Raw genomic sequence first — 27,040 nt, forward strand, 5'->3', positions numbered from 1 at the left:
TTATCAACTGTGTCACTCTGGGTTGAATTGTAGTTCATTTCTGAACTACACTCAAGTACCTAACAAGAGTCAAAATAGAAGTTGAGAATTTTCAAAATGAGTTTGTTTGAACCTGCATTCTGAGCATTGGTGATTCTAACTCTTTAGCACACCTGGTCATTGACTTACTATATTAATAGTAGACCAGAACATACAAAAGCCCTGCTGTAAAGGTATAAATGAAACATTAGATGAACAAATATAAATATATTAATGAAAAATATGGAATGAAGTTTAATACTGAAATATGATGTATTACAAATTAAATGATGATGGTCGAAAAGGTAACAAAGAAATAACAATGTATAAGAATGCCTATAAAACTCACTTTAAACAAAGTAACTATAATATGTGTTCTGCAACTTTCAAACCTACACTATAGAAAATAATTAAAGAACACAATATCTATGTGATATTTCTAAATGAATCATAATGCGACTTCAACACTTTTCAAATTGAATTCCACCTACCAAAGGATTGTACAATGAAAATTGAGAGTGAATACACAAAAAAATAAGATGATCCATTAATTAGGGATTTATTGCATATCAAATGTAGTTGACAATGTTTGAAAGTACTAACACATGTGTAATATTTTGAGGAAAATTAGAAAACAGAGGAAATAAAAAATATAAAAAAAAAACTTTATTTTTCAGATTGGTTTGCCACTAATCATTTTCGATCATTTTTGTATTATTTTATATGTAATGTATTGTTAAGTTCTTCTTTGAATTGAAATCGATAATTTATTCATTTATTTATTCCTGGGATAAATACCATTACTGTAAAAATAAAAAATTGTAAACAGGTTTGTTTCTTGGGATAAATAAAGTAATATTTGGAGTAAATGGCTTTTAGATTCGATTTCAGGACCCCCATAATCAGGTAAAAGCTTAGTCACCTAAAGGGCAGAATTCTTTTTAGGTGTTTTCCTTGTCTATTGTTTCTCTATTCCTACCTTTCAAATCTCTTAAATTCTTTTAGATAATGGAAATCTGAACCAATCACAATTTGATTCAGCTACAAGACTTGAACAGTGAAGAGAGAATATTCAGCACATTTGTAATGAATGATTGTGCAGCTTAACTTGAAACAATAATAAAATTATTCAGAAATTCGTTTGATCCAAAATGATTCTGAAAAATGTATGTCTCACTTTTAAACTGAGATCTATCTTTCAAGAAAAGGTATTGTTGCTAAACTAGGATTCTACACAATTATGAATAGCTTTTTATCAACTACCATCACTACCACCAAGTTTTGAATAAAATTATTGTTAAACTAAATTATGAAACCTAAAACTTCTAGATAACAACGCCAAAATCTTCGCGGTTGTTGATTATTAACAATTACTTTCACTACATGAAAACTTCAACTAACGGTAATGACTTGTTGATTGTATTCAATAATATGTAATTTGGCATTGACATAATTGACTTGTTCAAAATAACAAACGAGGAGTCTAATACATTATCAGTAGAATAAATAAGGCTTTTTGTGTCAAGTATAGAAACATTACAGGTATAGAAACTGAATGAGTACAAAGACTCTTCAATTCTTCAAAGAAATATTTTGAACGCACTTTTCAAAATAAAATTATAAAAGAAAGCAGTGTTTTTTTATTCAAATTTAAAGCGGTTTAAAATTTTTGACTATAAATCTAAAGAGAATTCTCCAAATAACCTGACATTTCTCACTAATACAGAAATAAATTATAAAACTTTCATGATAAACAAAATCACTAGAAGCAACACATTATATAATGAATAGAGTGGAATGAATGAATGAAAATGAATAATTTTCTAATATAACAAACATATAAACATTTCTAAAAATAGCTAACTTAACTTAATATGGAGGCTTAAAATTATCAATAAAAAATAATGTATGACAATGGAATGTAGAATTAATAAAGTTTTCATAGTTTGTTATAACGAATCCCAATCAACTGATTGATTGACAGGTAAGTACTATACAAGCATTAAAATTATTTACAGATTAATTGGAAAAACTATGCTTTCTGAATAATTTGAAGAGTAATAAATCAAAAAGTTCTCTCGAAAGCATAATTTCTTTTATATATTGCATATAACAAAATGAGAATACTAGAAAGTTTACTTTCCTGTCCATTCACTTACTCTTCCATTATCAAAAACAAGATTATGCCTAGGAAGTGGTACCAGTCGCCCACGTTTGAGAATCTCCATATTTTCACCGGGGTAGTACTGTAGAATTGAAAACATTTAAGTTTTGTTAGCAGCAAGTAATGCATGTGATACATTTGTTAAAATACTCAAATACTGATAATTACCTGGCATTGTGATATGAAATCTAGTAAGAGGGACCCCAACTTTCTACTTGATTCAACCAGGTTTTCGAGACTACAAGAAACAAAATATTGATTACAATTTTGCAATACAATTTGTGGGTTAGAGTATTTATCGAAATAGAAAATTAAATTTTACCTGTTAGGTTCCGATAGGCCTCCGTACACAATTGTATCACAGATTTCCGTATTTGCATTAACATCAAACAGTGGGATCCCAAAATGACAATCTAGTAAGGTCCAGACCTGTTTGTGAAAAAAAAAAAAGTGAAAAATTGTTTTTGTATAATGAAGAATTAGAGATAAATATTTGTATATATATTATATTTTTCTTATTAGTCGGTGGGCTATGCTTGAAGACTGGCAATAAACAAATCTAAAGAAATGAACTCTAAACGTTCAAGCTAGTCCCGAATATATCTACACAGTAGGTTGAATGGACTGACGCCTATCAGAAAACAACTACTCCCCTGGCTAATACCACGAAGGGCGTTGGATTATATCCGACAGGCATCAGTGCAGGAATCTTCACAGAAAATTTCCTGCATATACAATTGGCAATGCAACTGAAAGAGTCGACCTTCAATTTTGGAACAGGCACTTGCAGACCAGTTTCGGACTCATTAGCCACGCATCAGTGCAAGATAGTGATCATCATCGACATAAAGTCAATGATATTCTATAATTGAAAATCGGAATTCTTTCAGAGTATTTCATTCCTCTTCCGAAGCTGGAGCAAACATCACCAAATGTCACTCCATCTAGTGGACGAGGTACTAACCAACTGTATATTCGTAATTTGCCCGATTCCTCCGAATAAGGAAGAAAAACTTTCTTATTAGTCAGTGGGCTATGCTTGAAGACTGGCAATAAACAAATCTAAAGAAATGAACTTCAAACGTTCAATATATTACACAAAACAATACACACTCCTAGAAACAGTAAACCTAGAGAAGATCCAACACAAAGAATAGTACCTGATGTAACCCAAATACAGGCAAATTTACCTAAAGTAATGCAGTACCTGCAGTATGGCATTTGGACGGCATAAAAGGACAAACAAGAGTATGACACGTTCAGTTCGAGTAGAGCCTTGATAATGATAGCACGACCAGTTGTCGAAAGCGCTCGCATATAATAAATAGGAGTTATAAAGCTTCAAATCTTTTTTGAAACATAAGTGGAACCACCTATTGGTGTGACACCCAAGTCAACTTGCCAAGTCAGTACTTGCCCGGTACTGACGATGCCCAATAGGCTGAAACAGCTGTCTACCGGTGGCTCTTAAATTGAAATCAATATGGGGATGATCAAAAAGTATATATATATATATATATATATATATATATATATATATATATATATATATATATATATATATATATATATATACATATATGTATATATATATATATATATATATATATATATATATATATATATATATATACATACATATATATATATATATATATATATATATATATATATATATATATATATACATATATATATACATACATATATATATATATATATATATATATATATATATATATACATATATATACATATGAATGAACACGTATTTCTCTCGAAGCATTAAAACAACGAAACAGATGAACGCACTAGACCTGTTTAACCGATAATATACCCAAAAGCAGCAAGAAACATCGAAATGGCTTTCAAAGGATATCCTAAAATTTTTCTGGATTTTTACACTGAAGTGGAGATTAATACGGATTTTAATAAAATAATGATACAAAATCCGCCATGTTATCAATTTATATTATATTAGACAATGTGAGTCCGAACTGATTATGATGAACATCATCTTTTGATTCCGTGTTTATGGTTTTAGCAATAAATATACAATTTCAACCCTCGTACATTAATGAAATAACAAAATATACAAAGTGAACTAAATGACATTTCTTTGCTGAACCCTGTTTCAATAATTATTGTGATGTCGCCAATTGGACAAAAAAAACGATCATTGTAAAAATTGCTGATGTTTTGACATTATCTGATGATGGGATCAAATTCCAATTGAAAATGTCTAGTGTTTACATCAACTTTATATATGTTATATCCTCTTACTATTTGATTGAATTTTAATTTACTTATCAAAAGTATTAGACATCACAAAAAACTTGTCAAATATAAATATGAATACCTTTTCATTATTCTAATTATAATTTCATATGTTCAATAACTCACCTCAGATTTACTTTCTTCATTTTTGCCATTGTCATTTGTGTGTACCGACAAGTCCTCTTGGATTTTCACACTTTCCTCCTTCTCAAATTCCCTACTGAACATATTAATGTTCTCATCGCAAGGACTCGTCAATATATCCATCGACAAGCTATTTTTCAAATTCAGATCTGAAGGAACTTCTTTTTGTTTTGTCCTTTCTTGAATATCAAGTTGATCTAACTCCTGTTGAAGTAAGTAGGAACCTTCTTGGCAAGAAAATCCATTAGTTGGTGAAGAACAGGGACTATTGGATTTAGATATTATAACAAAATTATTTTCTTGAGATCCTAGTTTTGAATCACCTTTTTGGTCTGGGAGTTTTGATTTTGGGGATTTTTCATTTGGATTAAAGGTGAAGTTTTCATTAGCTATCGAAGTAGTCACAGTCTGATTGTTGTTTTCAGTTTTGGTTTTTGACGATTTAGCAAAACCTAGGGAAAAAAAGTAGCTATAATTTTATATTTAAAAATTACCGTTAAGTGTAACTGAAGTAAATATAAAGATAACGCCCCGACTTTTTCACTGGGTTCAATTATTTACTCTATCTAGAAGAGAAAAAAAAAAACAAAAAACAATAGAGGTATTGGAAGATTTGATGAAATGGTATCACATGTTGTCCAACAGATGGAATTCATTCTGAGGGTCATGTTTATAGTTAATGAAAATTCTATCAATATAATGCTAGTAATGGAGTTAAATGGAATAGGGGGCCATAATAAAGTTATATGTACAGTCAATAAGAAAAAGAAAAAAAACAAATGTGCAACAAAAATTTCACCCACGCACATACAGGCATTTGTCAAGAAAATCGGGACACATTCATTTTATGGTCAAAAGCTAGTTATGACAGTATTAATAATTGTATGTGGCTAATATATCTGTGACAAACATAAGACTCTTGAATACTGCTTTCTTGTTAGGCCTGCTTCAACAAACATTAAAAAAAGCTTTAATTTTCTAGTGGTGTTTGTCTATCTTTTTTGGCACGCTATGAAAATTGAGTTTCTGAAGCATCTGTATTGCCTTCGCATTTCAATTTTACATGAGTAGTGGAAGTTAACTCTTCAGATCTCATTTTGCTAAGAAGTATTTCGGTTTTCCTTTTCTTAGATTGTTTGGTGACATCACCGAACCAAATGTCTAATTTTTCATTTATGTCGTCATCAGAGTGGTCTTTCATTAAGTAGTAAAAACGTCCGAACGTTAAAACTTTGACACTGGAGAACCCTATAGCCATATTTTAGGTTCATTTCTGAACCGAATAATATATCAATTAGCGATTATTCAGTAAATTGTACAAAGTTGAAAGTATTTTCAAGTGGAATGAAATGATTTTTTTCTATAATAAGTATTATGTTGAAAACATAACCAGGGACACATCTAGAACTATAACAAAACCTTCCAAGTTTAACAAACTATTGAGGTAGATGTGATTTTAAACTGATACAAAGTAATAAAATGAATTGTAAAAAAATAGTTATGATACATGGTTCATACTATCCACAGAAAAATCAATGATTTGTCAATAAACATTTTTGCGATACGTAGGAATCCGAAAAATCGACTTGTGTCCGGATTTTAGAGGCAAATACGTATGTGCCACGTGCGCAATTCATATTTTGTGTCGGAAATGCTCTACCACATAAACATGTATTACTTTCGAAATAAGTTCAAAAAATGACAACAAATGATGTATTCACTATCAATACGAGTTCTTGAACTCATCGATGATTACACCGATTAATCCGATAGTCTATTTGAAAAGTTAGAGTGGTTCTACTGAAGCAATTCATCAGATATTTTCCGTTGAATTCGCTCTCAGAAAAATAATCACGTGAATCAACATAACAGCATAACGGGTAGAACACATACTCTGAGTCTACCTCACGGCGGATCGGATCAGATTTACAGCGTTTTGCAGAGTCCCACTCTTGCTAGCTCACCTGAAGGATCATTCTCCAAATAATCGGCTTCATTAGGAGGCTGGATCTATTTGGTCGAGTTTGAATAGGTATGAACCAGTGGAAGGTCGAATAGACCCACTGAATTTGGACCCACCCACCTACCTACATATATACTCCAATAAAACTCGACCCTGATTTCTTCATTATCAAAATAACAACTAATCACTTATGAATCCGACATACGAGCAGCTGACAGAATGTTCAGCTCAAAGTAAAATTGAACACCTTGAGAAAGTACTTTCTAATGGAAAGAATACCTATTTTGGCGGAACCATATTACAGTTGGAATAACAAAAGAATTTACATGCATCATCAATAAAATACCCATTTTAAGCTAGTGAAAAACAGACAAAATAGTTAACGTTTAATAATTGAGAGCTCTTATTTGGATAATAGCTTGAATTCAGTACATCGAAGAGAGCTGTACAAATTAGAGTCTTCATCAATTTCTAAGATTTGGAGACAAATTGATGACATATTACTATCGTTTGACAGTTTATTTTTGTTATTGTAGATGATTTTCTATGGTCTGAAGTCTTCTATTATACACAAGTAGTTGTTTTCTTTTCACAACTGATAAACTGTGAACGTTTCATATTTCATAATAGGTGAGGAGTTTGTCCTCCTAGGTCATCGTCCATCCTGTTCTTTTCAGGAAGGTGGACAAGTCACTAGGAGACATCTCCTTTATATCGACAGGTGTAAGCCAAGACTCGCCGAACACACCCTGGTTTCTCTTCAGTGCGAATAAATCTTTCGAATTTGAATTGCCTGATATCGGAGTTGAAAAAGGAGTATAAAATATAATGTTTCAACAGAATAATTATGTTAGGAATCCCTAGTTAATCTTTAGATCCTACAAGTTTCGAGGTTATCCACAGTATCGATTAACACATGTATATTATTTTACTTTAAGGAATCTTAAAAAAAAATATGATATATCTTCCCACTGATTTATATTGTGATGACTGTTTTAAGTGAAAGGAAAAAATTAAAGTTTGGCGTGTGAATTACCCATTACTGGTTTTATTTCTTCATATATTAACTTCATTAAGTTTATTTTCAGTGAAAGGAACATGTTGATTACTTGAGGTTTTTAATCACTTTTATTAGCATCAGAGCAAGTGTAATAACCAGGACAAATATTTAGATTATCATCATGAAAATGATTCGGTCGTTACTTGATGAAGATCCATAGTAATTTTATAAACTACACCTTACGATTTGATCTTCACAAATTTTATTTTCCAAATATCCATATGAAAAAGAGCCAATACAAGAAATACCCAAACAAAGAATGCTCAAGAATTGACTTCTTTAGTTTATCCATGAAAATTTCCTAAGTAAGAGGCTCAACGGATTTCCCATAATTAAACCTTTTGAAGAGGAATAAATGTTATTGAATTGGAAATAATTTTGTTTGAGACATACTATAACTAAAGTAATAGTATCATCAGAAGGTATACTGGGAAATAGATTCTGCACATCAAAGGATATCAATTTTGCGTTGTCTGGTAGAGTTATGATAGCGAAACATGTCTGAAGATCAAATCGAAGGGTGTAGTTTATGAAACATCAAATTTGTTTATTGAAACGTGATTTCCATGTCTAGAATCGAAAAGAAAAATAAATTTCTCCTTAAATTTTTTCGATATTCTAAAAAAAATTCAATTTTCAGACAAATTCTGTAAAAGTGAAAAGGATATAGCACAGCATATAGATATTTCTGTTGGATATAATTGAGGAACATTTTTCCACGAATAACAAATGATGAAGTCGTATTGTTATATTGTATTGATAAAAAAATCTTATATAGTGTACTTTACATGTCACAAGTCTATATATAAAATGAGCAACCTTACCTGAATTTGAGGTTCTATTCGATCTTCCCAGTCTTACTGCTCTTTCTCTGTTGGGACAGCCAAAATCCAACACGCCAATGTTGGCAAATGTGAGATAACCACAGTTATGGTTCAAATCGACAAATTCTGTCAAACAACTTACAGCTAGATGGTTTTGAAACATCAAGTCTGTCGATTTTCTTTTTATCTTGGAAGGTGTCTTAGGTTTGAATGGAAATGGCAATATGTAAGTTTGTGCAGGTTGATGAACTCCGTAGGCCTGGACTAGTACAGGTGAGAACTGAAGAGTAACATTAACATAAAGAATGTTAGCAATAGGAATAACAGCTGGTTCATGAAGCCATGATGTAACCAACAGACGGGTGAAACCAAGAAACATTCTGGGTAATTGTTTGAGAGTAGTCCCTGAAAAAAAGTGTAATGATATATAACATTCACAGTCTGCCAAGAAGGTCCTGTTTGCGCGAAACTTGACTCTGCGCGAAACCTGACTGTACCGTCAAGTTTCGCGCAGAGAGATCTTATAAGGCGATATACATTTGAATAATAGTTAAAGTTTTAATTTAAGGTGTTTTGTTATATTAACAGTGAAATAAAGTTAAGTTTGATTATTGTACAGTGTAATCAATTATTAATAATAATAATAATAATAATAATAATAATAATAATAATAAATAAGCAGGGATGGCCACTAACACCCTTGGCCTTTGGTGAGTTGCGACACCACTTACCCGAGCAACTGGTGCAAAACTGGACCGGCAGCCCAGGCGCACCCGGGAAGGAGAACTCCATTCTCCCTCCGGTGCCGGCCGTGGGTCCAAAGGGCTAACCACCCGGTGGACTCAACACTTGGTTCCCAATAATCAAGGAAGGGGTCCCCACAATCGACCCGCTCGGAGGGGTCAGAGGCAAGGTGGTGGGGCCCATAACGATGATTTGCCTACTGATGACAACCCTGGCAATGAAAACGGACGTTTTGAGTGGACGCATGAGCTAAGAGATAGCCTTATGCATTGCTACGAGAGTAGTGAACCTGCGCGAAGAGGGTACATGGCGATATTGCATGCTCTGTGGTGTGAAACACATCCGGAGCATGCCGCCTTTTCCGCCCAAAACCTTAGGGATTATGTATCTTATCTTCGGCAGCAGGGCTATCTGTATCTGTAGAGTAGGGAGGGTGAGTGTAAGCCCACACACTTAGGCCACATGTGACCCATTGTACATCCTCCCGAGGAGTTGTCCTCCTAGGTCGTCGTCCATCCTGTCCTTTCCAGGAAGGTGGACAGGTCGCTGGGAGACATCTCCTTTATATCGGCAGGTGTAGGCCAAGACTCGCCGAACACACACTCTCTTATTGACGATAACTCCGGGCACTCGCACAGGACATGCCTGACAGTCTCATCTTCCTGTTCACACATCCTGCATAGAGGTGTGTCCACTAGCCCCATATTATGTAGGTGTTTCCTTAGCTGACAGTGGCCAGTCAGAAATCCTACTGTAAGGCGTAGATTTTTCCTGGTCATCGCCAGATATTTCTTCGGCGCCAGCTTCCCAGGGTCGCCCAAGGTGATCCTGGCAAGATTACATCCTTTGATTTCATCCCATCTCTTTAGAGATTGAGCATGGGTGTAACTTTTGACTAGTTCCGCAGTTGTCGAAGTCATCAGGCCGTGGGTGCCACTTGGTCCTAAAATTCTTAGTCCAGCCGCTTCCTTGGCTAAAGAGTCGGCAATGCGATTACCTTTACTCCTGTTGTGCCCTTTAACCCACCTCAGGATAATGTTATTATCTATCGAGGCTTTGGCTAAATCTTCGTGGCACTCTAGTGCTAGCCCTGAAGTAACACGGTGTCTGTTCAAGGCTAATAGTGCTTGTCTGCTATCAGTGCAGATTGTAATGTTTTTGCCAGAAATTCTTTTCTTGGTTATTTCTTTTGTGGCGATTGAGATACCAGCCAGTTCTGTTTGGACCACGCTGGTATTTCTTCCCATTCCCCACTTAATCCTTAGGCTTAGTGATCTGGAGTACACTCCACATCCTGAGCCTTCTTTGGTTTTTGAGCCATCTGTATAAATCCGTATTGCATTTGTAACATCCGACTCTGTGTTCTGCTTGATTTGTATTTTGTAGGGTTTATTAAACACAAACCTGGGTTCAATTGCATCACTTGTTGCCTGCAGCAGAGGTTGCGCAGTAAGCGCTTTCTGCCATAGGCCCAACCTCAATCGACCCATTCCTACTTCTAGGTTTACACCAGCCGTGTGCAATCGTACCATGGCCATTAACGCAACCTCCTTAACGTACAGGTCCAGAGGGGTCAGACCCGTGATTAATTCCATTGCCGCGGTTGGTGTTGTTCTCATGGCTCCTGTGATGTTTAAACAAGCCAGTCGCTGTATTTGGTATAATTTTTGGATGGCCGTTGCTTGTAGAACTTTAGGTCCCCATGCAATGGCTCAATACGTTAACATAGGTCTTATTATTGCAGTGTAGATCCAGGCGACTACACGGGGTGAAAGACCCCATGCGCGTCCCACTGTCCTCCGACATTGCTCATAAGCCACGTATGCTCTTTTTGCTCTACTCTGTAGATGAGAGTTCCATGTTAGCTTCTTGTCGAGGATAATACCAAGGTATTTCACCTCTTCAGAGAAGTTTAATTGGCTTTTGAAGATTTCGGGAGGTTTTGAGCTCGTTAAACTTCTTTTCCTGGTGAAAAGGACCATCTCAGTCTTCTTGGGATTGATCGACAGTGAGTGTTCCTTACACCATGTTTCTATCAATTTGAGCCCATCCTGCGCTCTATCGCACAGTGTGTTTACAAATTTGCCGGTCTGCAAGATAACTATGTCATCTGCGTATGCAATTGTGTAGAATCCATTTTTGTTAAGGTGATTAATTAGGGTATCCAGAACTATGTTCCAGAGAAGGGGTGATAAGACCCCTCCCTGTGGACATCCCCTCATGACCAGTCCTTTTACTGTGATGTCTTCTACATTAATACTTATTGCTCTGCTAGAGAGCATCTGGAGTATCCATTCTCCTACTACCAGGGGTACATTCCTGGAGTGTAGTTGCTGGGTAATTGTTGGAAAGGTTGTTTTATCAAACGCTCCCTCAATATCTATGAATATACCTAGGGTGGATTCTTTGTTATCCAATGATCTCTCGATTCTGCCAACCACATGGTGAAGGGCCGAATCAGTAGACCTTCCCGGGGTATATGCATGCTGATTTGGATGAAGTGGGTTGTTAACAAGTACTTCATCTCTTATATACCGCTCACATAGTCTCTCCATGGTTTTTAAGAAAAACGATGTGAGACTAATTGGTCGGAATGCTTTTGGTAGGGTGTAGTCCATCCTACCTGGTTTGGGTATAAATACTACTCTTACTTCTCTCCACTTACTGGGAATATACCTCAGAGCTAGAGAGGCTCTGAATATTCCAACCAGGTGTGGCATAAGAGTGTCCAGTCCCCACTGAAGTAGGGCTGGTCTTATACCGTCAGGCCCTGGTGACTTGAAGGGGGAAAAGCTCGATATAGCCCATCTTATTTTGTCCTCATCAATTACTGTACTAGCATATTGCCAGTCATATTGTGAGGGTGTTATTGGTACATCCGTCCAGTTCGCCGTTCCAGGAAAGACAGAACCTGGGAAGTGAGTTTCCATAAGAATCTCAGCACTCTCCTGGAGGTTGGCGGCTTTGTCGCCATTTTCCCTCGTCAGGATGCCGATAGTCTTATGGTGGTCATTTGAGAGTGCAGCAGCAGGGCTATTTAGCTCCTTCCCAGCCTTCTAACGAAGTGGTAGAAGTGACAGTTCTACCACCCGTTGGCATGGCTGGAGAGGAGACTCGCATCATACCACCAATGGAGACGACAATCAGAAAACGCAGGGCGCTCCACAGGATTAAGCCCCTGAAGCCACAAGAACTGGCTCGTTTGGATGCGGAGGTTCATAGTGTTCTAACAGAAGAGGCTGATATCTGGCAAATCAACACCGCCGTGTATAACGTCATCCAATCGCTTTCCGAATCGGAAGGACGAAATCCCGGCCTTGCGGTTCGGAAGATTGAACGGCGTATACAAAAGATGGAGGCTAAGATCACGTCGGCAAGACAACACGCGTCTCGTATCCAATGTGTGATGGACTACAGGGCGGCTAATAGGCCTTTCACGCCCGCAGTGCGGCGAATAGCCGCCAATCTACGACGTATCCATCACACTTTAAGCCAAGGTGTGCTACTAACCACCAAACAGCACTGCCTTGATAGGATACGAATGCTAGTGGCTGCTAAGAAGTCACTAGTGAGGCGAGCGAGAAGTATCGCGGAAAACCTTAGGTTCCGCGAGAAACCTTCTCGCTTATTCCAAGAGCCTCCACGTGTTGTGGATAATCCGCCGACCGCTGATCAGGTGGAATCCTTCTGGAAGGATATCTATGAACACCCGCAGCCACTCAACTTAGACACTCCAGCCCTAGCGCAGTTCGAAGCTTTCAACAGAGAGCTTCGACAGCCTGAGCCCAATGAACTGCGCAACCAGATAACCCCGGATGACGTTCGAAGGGCCCTTGTTGGTTCCAAGAACTTTGCTGCTCCAGGCAAAGATGGGCTGAACACTTATTGGTGGAAAAAACTACCAAGTACCCACCGCCATCTGGCCAGAGTTTTCAACTCATGGCTGGATGGAGAGCAGCCGATTCCGGATTGGTTTGTCGAGGGGCGGACCGTTCTTATCCCCAAAAGCGGAGATTTGTCGATTCCTAAGAATTACAGACCGATAACATGCTTGAATTCGTGTTATAAGTTGTTTACAAGCATCTTATACACACGAATACTAACCGCAGTTGACCGAGTGTTCGAACGGATATATGAGCAGAGAGGGTCGAAGATAGGAGTCGCTGGATGTAAAGAGAACCTGCTCATCGATAGATGTGTAACGCAGGACTCGATACAATATAAGCGTAACCTCTCTATGGCCTGGATCGATTACCGTAAGGCATTTGATACAATTTCGCATGAGCTCATCTTGCATTTGCTCAGATGCCTTGCGGTACCCGACAACATAGTGAGATGCATTGAACAAGTGACACACTTTGGCGAACTCGCTTCACCATAACATCTGGTCAAGCAAGAGTTCAAACAGGGTGGGTCACTTTCAGAAGGGGTGTATTTCAGGGTGATTCCCTCAGCCCCCTTCTATTCTGCATCTCACTATTGCCATTATCCGTTGCGCTCAGAAAGACTCGAGGATATAACTGTGGCACCCCCGGAAACCGGCGGCACAAGGTCACCCATCTGTTTTATATGGATGATCTTAAACTTTATGCCTCTGGAGAGAAGGATCTCTATCAGTCCTTGAGGGTGGTGGAAGAGTACACGCATGCTATCGGTATGAAATTCGGGATAGACAAATGTGCAATGGTTCATCTCAAAAGAGGACGATGCGGGGACTACGGAGAGGATGTGCAGCTCGTAGATGGAAGCATCCTACACCATCTGGATGCCGGAGAGACGTATACTTACCTCGGGGTGGAACAACGCCACTCACAAGAGGTAACTGCAGTGAAAAACTCTCTCCGCGGCAAGTATCAGCACAAACTTCGACAGATCTGGTCATCGGAACTGTCGGGGAAGAACAAAGTAGCTGCAACAAATATGCTTGCCGTTCCAATCTTACTCTACTCCTTTGGAGTAGTGAAGTGGACTCGGGAGGAGCTGTATCAACTCGACGTAAGGACCCGAAAAATGATGCATCTCTATAGGAGTTTGCATCCCAAATCGTCCGTTCCACGGTTGTACTTCCCCCGACAACAGGGAGGTCGTGGACTTTTGAGTTTGGAGTGTCTACATGACAGAATGGTACTGGATACAGCCTGTAAAGTCGTCAGGAGTTCGGATCCCCTTCTCTGCATGGTCCGTGACCATGAGAGAGCAGGAATTGGAGCATTTCTCCTTAGGGCAGCTGCTCGAGCAGCTGATGAACTCGGTATAGTTTTCGACTCTGAACGAGGTGACTACAACTCTGTCACCGAGTTGGAACCCGTTCAGCAAAAAGCTCAGATAAAAGCCGCAGAGATCACCTTACTTCTGCGGAGACACAGGGATAAGCCAATGCATGGGGTCTTCTTCAATAACATTGAAGACCTTGGCTTATCAAATCGCCTGACGTTCGCTTTTCTCAGATCGAGTGGGTTGAAGTCGGAAACTGAGGGGTTCATCATGGCTTGCCAGGATGGTGTCTTCAACACCTTAGTCTACCGCAGTCGCGTGATGGGTATAGAGGTTCCTGACACAAGGTGCAGGGCCTGCCGCGAGGCGCCCGAGACCCTAATGCACTTGCTATCAGCATGTCCAGCATATGCGGTCTCGGCCTATATCCATCGACATAACGCGGCCCTAAGAGTGCTATATTACCATCTACGGCACTCTTACGGTATTGACGAGACACCGGTGTTGCCCTACGCTCCGGGGGATATTGAATCCGTTGTGGGGAACGAGAAGTGCCGAATTTATTGGAACTATTCGTTCCCCACCCTCAGGCTCATACAAGCTAATAAGCCTGATGTAGTCCTTCTCGACCACCAGACCAAAACGATATTTGTCGTGGAGTTTTCAGCTCCTGGCGAGACGAATATCGTCAGAAAAGAGGAGGAAAAACGGATAAAATATCGAGATTTTCTCTTCGAACTCCGCAAACTCTATCCAGATCACTCTGTCAAGATGGTCGTTCTGATTATTGGAGTCCTTGGTGGAATGATGTCTTCTCTACTCTCGAATCTCAAAATCATACCGGCTTGCCGCACTAAGGCAGAAATCTTAGCCGCACAGATGCAGAAGGCTGTCATTCTTGGCTCACTGCATTTGCTCAGGGCACATGATTCTCGGACCCAATGATCACTTACCCCACGGTGTGGGGAGTGGTCATTGGTTGATTATGCTGGCGCGCCCTCCCGAATGTATCGGGGCTTCGGGGGATAGGGCCTGACCAGCGCACACTACGGTGGAAAAAAAAAATAATAATATCATTTATTGCCCAACAGGTAACACCCAATTACAGGACATAATTAATTACATCAGTACTGATAATAGATAAAATAAATTAACAAATCATGTTCATTCTTGACATGCTATATGAATATAACATAACAATGATATATAACATCGAATAGAAAACAAAAGAAAGAAAACTGAAACAAAAGAAAAAACTGATAGCATAACTATTCATTGCGCTACTTGGTAAGAGTGATTATAATAACTGACTCTCTAACAACACAAAAAAGAAAAAACAGTTTTGATATCACTTCAAGATTTCCATTGCAACTTTTTTTATATGTTTCGCCGAGCAAGTATTAATATCACAAAAGCTGCACATCGAGTTGTAGTTTTCACACATATATTTAATTGGAGAATGCGATATTATGTTTGTTCGTGCTGCAGAGCAGTAAAATGTGAGATTCAGCCGTGACTGAGGTCTTGGAACCTAAAGTTCAGTTCTGACAGGAGCAAATGGCAGTCTACTTGGCTGTGCAGTAGTTTATGCAAAAAGGTTATTGAAGCACATCTTCTCCTTTTTTCTAAAGAAATTAATTGAAAGTGATTGAGAAGACTATAGTGGTCAGAACTCCTAGCTGGATAAATTTCAGTGGTTTTGAAGTACAAGAATTTCAAAAATTTTCTTTGAACTTTTTCAAATGAGTACTCATGACAGAAATAGTAGGGGCTCCAAATAATTGAGCAGTATTCAAGCTTGGATCTGACATATGAGAAATATAATATCTTCAAGGCGTTTATGTTTGTGAAGTTTTGACAATTTCGAGTGATAAATCCTAACATTTTATTGGCTTCGGAAACTTTTTTGTTTATGTGATTGGCAAATGCCATTTTAAAGTCAAAAAATACACCTAAATCCTTAGTCTCCACACAACGGGTTAGCAAACTACCTTGAATATTGTGTGGATGTTCAATATGTCTATGTTTTCTAGTATATGACATGACTTTACATTTACCTATATTCAAATGTAGGTTATTAATTTCACACCAAGCCTGCACATTATCTATATCTTCCTGAAGTGTTATGCAATCATTCACATTTTGGATAGAATTCAGTATTTTCAGATCATCAGCAAAAAAAAGTTTCATATACCTAATTTATTTGTGTGCGTAAATCATTGATAAATATCAAAAACAACAGCGGTCCCAAACTCGATCCTTGGGGTAAGCCAGACTTAGCAATTATTGTGTTTGATTTGTATCCGTTGTAACAAACTTTTTGGTTACGGTTAAAAAGGTACGATTCAAAAAATTCTAGTAGCTTATTACTAAGGCCAATAAGGTCCAGTTTCGAATGTAAGATGCTATGATCAATTTTGTCGAAGGCCTTTGAGAAATCTGTGTATATCACGTCCACCTGTCCTTGATTATCCAATGTTGAGCACATGTAGTGGGAAAACAGTGCGAGATTTGATTCAGTGCTGCGGTGGTTCATGAAACCATGTTGAAATTCACTTATTTGGTTGTGTGTCGACAAGTAAATGTGCTTATACAAGATAATTTCAAACGCCTTCGCAAAGTTTGAGATAATTGAAATTGCTCTGTAGTTTGATATGTTTGAAACATACCCGTTCTTTAAAATTGGGCAAATTTTGGCAAGTTTCCAAACATCAGGAAACGTTGCTGTATTTAACGATAAGTTAAAGAGGTAACAGAGAGGAGAAGCTAAGACTAAGCTACATTCTTTCACTATGAAAGATTGGTAAACCCACGGGGAAAAACGTAACATTTGATGTCAGATGTACCTTCATTTATTGTAAGATTTGAAATCTTCCTAGGTGAGTAAAACGGAGGTAGGTACAAAAATTTATTCAGGAAAATACTCCGGAGGTAAAATAGCTCCTAAATCGGATCTCCGGATGGGGGCTGATTCGAGGGCATCATCCTGCAGAAGTTATTCGAAAACCACTATTTCTGACAATCAAAAGGGTCTTCCTAATATCAGTCCACAGGATAATAGCAGGGTAATGGTGGTTGTTAAGAGGCCCACTAGCAACTTCAAAATCGATTTCTGTAACATCAGAGGACTCAACTCAAGTATAAAACCAGTGCATGCACCAACATCTGCAAACAAATAGTCCTCATATTCTTGCACTCTTAGAAACCAAAGTCAGTGCTTCATTAAACCCCGTCAATTTTCTAAATCCCGTCTATGATTTCTACTTCCGATAACTTTAGAACCCCAAAACTTTGATGTTATGTGGTTCAAAATAATATCACAGAAGATCACTAAACTCATATGCTGCGTTTACCGACCACCAAGCGATACACAATAAAGGGCACTATTCTCTTCATTTGCAAACACTATTGATTTTCTGCAAATCAATCATCCCAGTGCCGAAATTTCCATATTTGGTGACTTCAATGACCACAATACAGAATGGCTCAAATTTTCAAATATCAACGACGAACAAGGTTGCGAAGCTGAGGCTGTTGCAATAATCAGCGGACTCAGATTATAAATCCAGACCGTGATGGAGAATATGCTAGTCTTCTGGATCTATATCCAGAAATTTACACAGTCACCATAAGGTCTCCATTAGGATTTTCTCTGATCACAAACTCATTTCAGTGTTGAGTGAATTGCCGATAAATGTTGGGGAAAAATCTAAGCCGCGCAAAGTTTGGCATTACAGATCTGCTGAATGGAAGGATCTTCAAGACCATTTCCGAAATTTCCCCAGGCTAGATGTTTGTTTCAGCTCTAGAGATCCATCTATTTCTGCTTCTGAAGTCATGGAAGTAATTCTATTATCCATGGTTGCATATATTCCTTTTTCAATGAAACAAATTTCTTACGGCAACAAAAATTGCAAGCTTTCGCTTCCAAAAATCTCGCCAACCGGCAGTGGCGCAAAAATACCAGTGCCGAAAACCAAACTAGGTTTATTAATAATTGCAATAGATGCAAACTTAGAATAAATGAAGGCAAATAACTTCATAATCAGAGAATTAGGGATAAACTGCTTGCCAATCCCAACAGGTCTAGATCCTTCTGGTCGGTAGCTAAAGCTGTTAATCAAAACTTAACAAAATCCACAATTCCATCACTAACACAAGGGGATGGTTCAATTGTAACAACAGCCATAGAAAAAGCAAATCTACTACCTGAACAATTTGCGTCCCACTCCACAGTGGATTTTCTGGGAAAGACACCACCCACTATTCCCACACTAAAATCCACAATGCCGGAAATTACTTTCCGACAACTTGTAGTCAGGCGAATTCTGAAAAAGCTCAATATCAACAAGGCGTCTGGTCCTGATGAAGTATCCGTCATCGTGCTTAAAAAGTGCGCAAATGAACTCGCACCAGTATTTTGCAGACATTTCAACCTGTCTTACAAAAATGGGGTATTTCCTTCTTGTTCGCGTTCAGCCTATTCCCAAAAAGGACAGGAAAAATCTTGCAAATAACTATAGATCAGTCGCTTTGCTATCACTGATATCAAAAATCATGGAGAAAGCCATAAACCACCACCATATCCTCAAATATTTGGAAGGCTTCAACATCTTGAGCGAACATCAACATGGCTTTCGGAAACAAAGATCAACAGACGACCTTCTATCGTATATCACCCATATTTGGAATAACGCAATCGAGAAACATTAAGAGTCGAGAGCTGTAGCGCTTGATATTTCTAAAGACCTTGACAGTGTGTGGCATGAGGGTTTGCTGGCAAAACTTCGAAGCTATGGCTTGCTGAAGGACGTTCCCTGCAAGTGGCTGTCGACGGATAATTCTCGAATACTTTTACCATCAACGCTGGTGTTCCCCAGGGATCTATATTGTCTCCAACCCACTTACTATTGTATATCAATGACATATTAGAAAAAACCAAGAATCTAATATATTTCTTTGCTGACGACAGCACACTTGTCTCGTCATTCCATTTGGATTCCAGGACATTAGCTGCGGATGCACATCTTTACCGGCAGCAGGAGGTTGCATATCTTGATGAGGATCTAGCAGTAATTTCGAATTGGGGTGAAAGTAACCAGATTCAATTCAAAGAGCGGTACATATCAGAAATACGCGACGGAATGTGGCTGCTCATTGTTTTGAGGTTCAACTCAGTACACCTCGAACTTCACTGTTCAAGAACTCTTTCATTTGGAGAACTGTGCTTATGTGAAATAAACTGAGAACGTCTTTCCAAGTGTATTTAATCTCCAGCGATTCAAATTCAATGTGAATCATTTCTTTCGCACAGGCACCGCTCTTAGGGTACCTTAAGGATTTTTCAGTAATGCTTGTGTTTTGACCTTAAAAAAAAGGATACAAGGGAGGGATTGAAAAAAGTAGTCGATGAGAAACTTGAGGGAGTCGGAAGGAAAATTGAAAAGAAACTTAAAGGAGTCGACAAAAGGTTTGAAGGAGTCGACAAAAACTTGGAAGAGGTTTTTCGGGAACTTCGGAAAGAATTACCGGAGACGAAGAGGATTGTTGTGGAAAAGTGCAAATCGGAAACAATTATCTCTCCCGTATAGCAGTAGTTTTATTGAAACTCCTACCTTCGATGGTGAATCTTCATGGTCAATTTATCGCAGACAATTTGAGGCCGCTGCGGGAAATAATCGGTGGAAGAATGAGGAGAAAGCAACAGCTCACATACTAGCACTACGAGGAAAGACCTCCGAAATCTTGCAACATATCCCAGTGAATAAGCAGAAGGATTATGAAGCAGTCGTATAAACTTTGGAAATCACGTATGGTTGTGAGTACCTACAACAAGTCTACCAGGTTCAACTGAAGGTGAGAACCCAAGGTCCATCAGAGAGTTTGCAGGAGTTCGGGGCTGAAGTCGAAAGATTGGTAAGACTCGCCAACCCAGAAGCACCTGATAACTTCACTCACTGGACTATTGTCCATAGTTTCATCGACGGAGTCCCTGACACGGAGCTGCAGTAGTCGCTGAGGATGGCACATCATAAAAAAATTAATGAAGCCATCATTCATGCCCTAGAATTGAAAGTTGCAAAAAATTCTTCGCGACAAGGCCTAAATGTTATAACTGCGGCAGAGAAGGACATTAAGACGGGACTGTTGATCACATCCAGCATCCGACGAAAGAAGAGATTGGCGTTTGAGATCACCCGAACTGGAGCGTCGGGGTTTGGAAAAACTAAATTCAGCCAGCGTTAAGAGAAGTACATTGGCTGCTGCATCCCAATCCTCCAGGTATTCGATTTCCAATATAGGATGTAACAGTAACTGTTAAGTTGTCGATGAATTTCTGAATAATCACCAGTGCCTTTTTACCATCGATACTGTAGCAACGAGGATTTGTGGTGGACATAAGGAACAAACTGTTGAAAATCGGAAACAGGGAAATTATACTCAACGTGCCCTCTCAGCCTCATGACAGCACCAAGGTGGTTATACTGGAAGATTTCAGAATCTCTCCCAACAACGAGAAAATCATTCAAGCTGAAATTGCTGGACCTCGCAGCTTGGGCACAGCATTGATGGAGCCATCCAATGGCTCTGAATGGTAACAATAAGATCATTCCAGTAAGAATAATTAACCCTAATAATAACAGGGTGACTCTCAAGAAAGAGCAAGTTATAGGCACCGGCGAACCAATCGTGAAAATGGCCAGAATCGAGGAAGAAGTCCCTCTATAGCGTGCTCAACAACCCGCAATGGAATTTATCGACTCTTTAAAAAAAATGGAACCATCTTCCTGAAGAAGAACTATGCAAGACCATCCGATTCGTAGAGGAAGCGAACGATATATTTTTGAAGGGCAAAGTCATTGGCCGACGGATTTAGTTCAACATCGGATCGATACTGGTGATGCCAAGCCCATACGCAAACCACCGAGACGACTTCCCTTCGTAAAGCAAGACGAAGCTGCGTCCACTGTTAAGGACATGTTGGAGGAAAGAGTAATCGAACAATCAAACAGCGGCTGGTCATCACCTATTATGTTGGAGACTAAGAATGATGGATCGACGAGATTTTGCGTAGGCTGCAGAAGGCTTAATGATGTCACTAGAAAGGACAGTTACCCTCTCCCCAGAATAGATGACACCCTGAACATCTTGGCTAAATGCAGATGGTTCTCAACATTAGATCTGAAAAGCGGATATTGGCAGATGGTCGTTCGTCCTGAGGATAAAGAGAAGACTGTCTTTTTCACCAGTTTAAGTTTATGCAGTTCGGATTATGCAATGCCCCGCCGTTTGAGTGCTTGATGGAGTTGGTGTTAAGAAGACTTACCTGGAAAACATGTTTGGTTTATCTTGATGACATTATAGTCACCGGAAAAAGTTTTGACGAACATATGTTATACTTGAGGAGTCTTTTCACGAGGCTACAGAATGCTCATTTGCAGTACAATCCCAAGAAGTGCTGCCTCTTCCAGGAAAAGTGGATTTCTTGGGACATGTTGTGTCGTCAAAGGGAGTTGTAACAGATCCAGGGAAAATCAAGGCAGTGCAAGAATAGCCAACACCGAAGAGCAAACACGACGTAAGAAGCTTCTTTGGACTCTATAGCTATTACCAGCATTTCGTTAAGGACTTTGGGAAAATTGCCAGACCGCTGCATAGCATGACTGAAAGGAGAACCTCTTCAGGGTAGCAAGCATTTGTTGCCCTGAAGAGGTATTTGACCAGCGCACCGATCCTGGCATACCCAAAGTAGGAGAGCTTGTTTTAACTGGACACAGATGCATCCCAACATAAAATAGGAGCAGTACTTTCTCAGGTACAAGGAGACACTACCACTCCTTTTTATATGGCCATAAATTTTTGATCAGGTCAGATCACTCAGCACTTCAGTGACTCTTCAACTTCAAAACCCCAAAAGAATAAATACTCATGTGGATCGAAAAGTTACAAACTTATGATTTTGAAATTCAACATCGGAAAGGAAAGAGTCACAGATAGCCTCTCAAGACCATGCCTGACATCCGGATGCAAATTATGTCAACGCCAGTACAAGGATACCCAATTACCAGAAGAAGAACGATCCATCAGACGTGACAAAGTAGCGGGCAGTGACTCCTTTATGGACAGCTCTGATAAGGAGATAAGCTCCCCCACCTCCCGCTGCTTCAGGTTCCCTCTAATTCGGAGGGTAGCAACCTGTAAGGGTCCCTTGTCCAGGGATACGAACAGGTAATCTGAGAAATCACCTGACCAGCCTCTTAGGGTGACACCACCTTCATGACAAGGCAAGCTATCATCGTAAAACAAAAGGAGGATACGGTCTTGAAAACTGTACGGAAATGAATTGACAAAAGAGTGAGACTGGAATGGCAAGAGATCCTTCCTAAGACATGAATCCCGAATATACTTAAACAGCTCCACCATGGTCACACTGGAGGGCATTTCAGAGTAAATAGATCTCTAGCGAGAGTGCGTGAGAGGTACTATTGGTCAATTGCCGTCGAGACGTGAAAGAGTGGTGTGGTCAATTGCCGCCAGATCGTGTGTGTGTGTGTGTGGTTTAAAATTTTTTGGCTTTGGGAGAACCAATTAGCCAGACTGTTTTAATGAAAAACTATTTGAAAGTAACATTGAGTAGTAGCTCAAACATAGATTTTTTCCATCGTTTTTTGATTTTTGAATTTTCATTTCTGTTTGTTTTTGTATTTTTTTTTCTTTTCTTTTTGTTTTTGCATTTTGTTTTTTTTTGTATTTTTATTTCCGAATATGTGTTTTTTCTTGATTTGTTTTATATTTTTGGTTCCCTTATTATTATTTTTTTGTTGATATATTTTTTTTTTAATTTTATATAGATTTTTTTTTTCAATGCGTTTGTACATAATATGATTCAATTTCTGTTTACATTTGAATATATTGTTAGTAGTACTATAACTATATTTACAATCAATCATTCATACTTTAATTTTGCATCTTATTAGATGATTGTATAATAATTTGTATATATTTCTGTTGTTTGAAGTTAACATACAATTTAAGTTTATTGGAAAAAAGATATTATGAAATTTCAATTCAGAGTAAAGGGTATTTATACTGTGGATGTGGTGCGAACACTCCAACATGATGTGATTGAGATCGCCATAACGTCCACATGAGCATAGAGGATTATCTGTTAATCCAATTTTGAATTTGTAAGCTGGGCAGATAGCGTGATTTGATCGTAAACGGTTTATTGTATTTATGTATTTTCTGTCGCTCTCTTGTTCAAACCATCTCTTTCCAATAATCTTTGGGAAGAGCTGTTTGAAGTTTTTGCCTGTCCGAGATTCATTGAAATGATTTTGCCAAATTTCATTCAAATCTTTCTTGTAAATTCGATTCAAATCGGTATGTGGAATAAAGGTGTGAATGGACTCTTCTCCTGTTTCAGTGGCTTACTTTGATAATCTATCTACTACCTCATTTCCTTTTATTCCGGAATGTCCTTTTATCCAAATTATAGATATCTTCCTATTTTGTAAGAGAATTGATTTATGGGCTCTGGCGATTTCTATTTCCAATTCAGAAAATAGATTAAGATTTCGGAAATTTTTCAGTCGATCCACGGCACTCTTGCTATCAGTGAAAATTATTGAATGAATGCTGTTTTGTGTCAGAATATATTGCATTGCCAAAAGTATGGCTTTCAATTCTGCAGTGTAGATGGATGCTTCATTGGGAAGTATATACATTTCGAAATATTTGGTATTTGAATGATAGAATGCGAAGCCTGTTTTCTCTGATATCGTGGATCGTGGAAGAGTGGTGTAAGCGCTGTGACTGTGCTCTTCGAGAAAGGGTCCGAAGACAAGGCAAAGAGGGAAGTTGAAGCAGTACCTCAGTGGGTGCTATTGACCACATCCGGTAACAAGTACCTTATGTTTGTGATGGCCTACTTTTTCAAATGGCCTGAAGTAGTAGCCTTGCCCAATCAACAGCTTAAAACGGTGACAGAAGTCCTGTTGAAGAACGTAATTACCAGAAACGGAGTACCCCAGGAACTACACTCGGATGAGGGTCGCATCTTCGAATCGGATTTATGGAAGAAAATGATGATTTGATTGGGAATACAGAAGATAAGAACAACTGCTCTTCACCCACAGTCCGATGGAATGGTCGAGACGTATAATCATACCATAAATAACTACCTCCCGATTTTTGTCTCTAAAAACCAAAGAGACTGGGATAAACAGGTTCCTCTCTTTCTGTTAGCATACAGGAGCTCCCAACATGACGCGACAGATAGGGAACTGAAGCTTCTGGTAGATGTATTGTGTGGCAGTCCATGAATTTCATCATGAATTTCAAGAGGTACCTCTTTCAGAGTATGTGAATGACCTGAAGGAAAGATTGGAATTTGTACACAAATTTGCCAGAACCAAATTACAGCTTTCCAGCGACAGTATGAAAATAAGATTTGACAAAAAGTCGCTGCCGGTGAGCTTTTTTGGAGGGCGATGCAGTGTAACTCTACCAACCCAAACGCCAGAAGGGTTTGTGTTCCAGATTACAGAGACCAAGGCAAGGACCTTACTTGGTAACCAAAAACATAAACGATCTGGTGAACAGAATCCAATTGTCACCCAGAAGTAAGCCTAAGGTTGTCCACATAGAGAAGCTGAGTTCTTACATGGGTCGTGATGTCCCCTCTTGGAATGTTGTTTGGGGCGAACAACCTCAGGAAAGGGGGTAGTGTTGTAAATCATGTCCTAAAATAACGCCATTGGCAGCCATAAACCAACTGTGTCCGGCCGAAGTTTCGCGAATGATCGATGTTCTCGGTCGTTTTAGATGTGGCGAGAATAATGCTACCGGCTTCCATGGAATTCCGATGAGTTTTCTACCGCCTTCGATTGCCAAACATAAACGTAATCCACTCACTTATTGAGACAGTCAAGTTTCGTGGACGGTATCGTGCAGAGCGATCTTATAAGGCGATAGACATTTGAATAATTGTTAACGTTTTATTTAAGTGTTTTGTTGTATTAACAGTGAAATAAAGTTAATTTTTTTTATTGTATAGTGTAGTCAATTATTGGTAAACCCACGGGGGAAAATGTTGCAATATATTTGTACAGGTTAGTATTCTCACCAGTGTTCATTAGTATTCATATTCTTTTTATTGAATAGTTTCATTTTTTGTAGACTCAATGGTGACAAAGTTTATTTGTATAATGCAACTCTGCATCTGCCACCAGTCGATAATTATGTGTTATTCTCTTGTCAAGTAATTGCTGATTTGCATAACTTCAGTTTTGCATGTATGTAATTTATATTGACAATATTATTCAATAGTACTAGGTAACTAAATCTTAATGGGTTTGCATTGAAGATGAGAAATAGTGTTAATTAGGCTTCTGTAAAACAAAGAAATCTTCAACCAATAAATATTTCAATACACACCAGAACTACATCACTTTTCCCAACGCGTGTTTCACTAATCACTTGCATTGTCATTGAAATGAATTCTCAAAAGATCAAATTTAATTGTTTATATTGAAACACCCATAAAGTCAAATGTTACTTTTTTTGGTTTACACGAATACATAGTTACGATTATAATAAGGTTTAATTTTTATCCAGGTGGTAATTGAGTTTTGCTGGAAATGAAGATTGAGTCCTACAAATTGTTTTTTTTAATTTTTCAGGTATACATTTTGTGATGTTTCCAATAGAAAAAAAAAAAAAACATATAATTTTTACCTTTAGTAAGTAGAAGTGAAGGAGGACCGTATCCAGTAATATGGTAAAGAAACATTTTAAACCACAACGTATTAACTTCAGGTACAGCAGGTCCCAAATGGGGAGGTAGTAAACTGGTAACTGGTCGAACTTCTCTACTTAGAGGCGCCATTGAAACAAGGAGTCTGAAAATGGAAGGATATTATTATGTCACTTAAGGGTTCGAGATACTCACTTATATTTCTTTTGTAGGAGTCGGAGGCAAGTCGCTTCGTCCAAGGAGTGTAAGCTCTCTAATCTGACCAAATCTAACCCTGTTCCAACTAACTTTCTCAATGCTAGTACTGTTGATCTCAAAATCACAGCATGGTCAAAAAATCTTCTAGCTTCTCCTAATCACAAAAAAAAATATGATCAATGACAAATTAATGAAATGAAATCATTGATGGTTGGATATCAGTGGGTCAATATACAGTGAAACACATTCACTGTTAAATTATGGCACAATCTACAGTGTGACCAGTAAAGTCCGTGTCATATGTAAACTTCTTTATTAATGGCTTTATTCAAAATTTGACTCTGACATCAATGTCTGCTTCAATTTGGATGGAACGTAATCCCAAAAATGTCACGTGATTCGCATTATCTGTCAAATTTATATTTTCACAAAAAATTACAAAAGTGGGGCTAATTCTCCAAAAAATGTCAAAAGAAGTTATTTGAAAAAGTTTTTGTGAATACAATTATGAGTCCTATGCCTATTTCAGTTGCCTAAGATGATTTTGATTTTTTCCTTCTTTTTGTAAATTGTATCACTGATTATTAGTTTGGACGATACTTTATTTCAGACTCGTTTTATTTAAAATAACGCTATTTCAAATCTATGTTTTTCTACAAAATATAAACAGAACTGA

General features: G+C 38.2%; 1 protein-coding gene across 1 annotated transcript in view; it reads right to left on the reverse strand.

Moving 5' to 3' along the window:
* Nucleotides 1-231: 231 nt before the first annotated feature.
* LOC111503674 (protein FAM91A1) overlaps nucleotides 232-27,040 on the reverse strand; it is a 42,085-nt gene continuing 15,276 nt past the window's right edge. Inside the window, exons 9-15 of the mRNA XM_023158036.2 lie at nucleotides 26,362-26,518; nucleotides 26,148-26,311; nucleotides 8,451-8,855; nucleotides 4,586-5,055; nucleotides 2,505-2,611; nucleotides 2,351-2,420; nucleotides 232-2,264 (exon numbers count right to left, since the gene is read on the reverse strand). Of these exons, the coding sequence (XP_023013804.1) occupies nucleotides 2,154-2,264; nucleotides 2,351-2,420; nucleotides 2,505-2,611; nucleotides 4,586-5,055; nucleotides 8,451-8,855; nucleotides 26,148-26,311; nucleotides 26,362-26,518 (1,484 nt within the window). The 3' untranslated portion in view covers nucleotides 232-2,153. The remainder of the gene's footprint in view (nucleotides 2,265-2,350; nucleotides 2,421-2,504; nucleotides 2,612-4,585; nucleotides 5,056-8,450; nucleotides 8,856-26,147; nucleotides 26,312-26,361; nucleotides 26,519-27,040) is intronic.

Source organism: Leptinotarsa decemlineata, unplaced genomic scaffold (assembly GCF_025532065.1).
Source record: "Leptinotarsa decemlineata unplaced genomic scaffold, Ldec_3_MD MMD2_tig00000199_RagTag_RagTag, whole genome shotgun sequence".
NCBI lineage: Eukaryota > Metazoa > Arthropoda > Insecta > Coleoptera > Chrysomelidae > Leptinotarsa > Leptinotarsa decemlineata.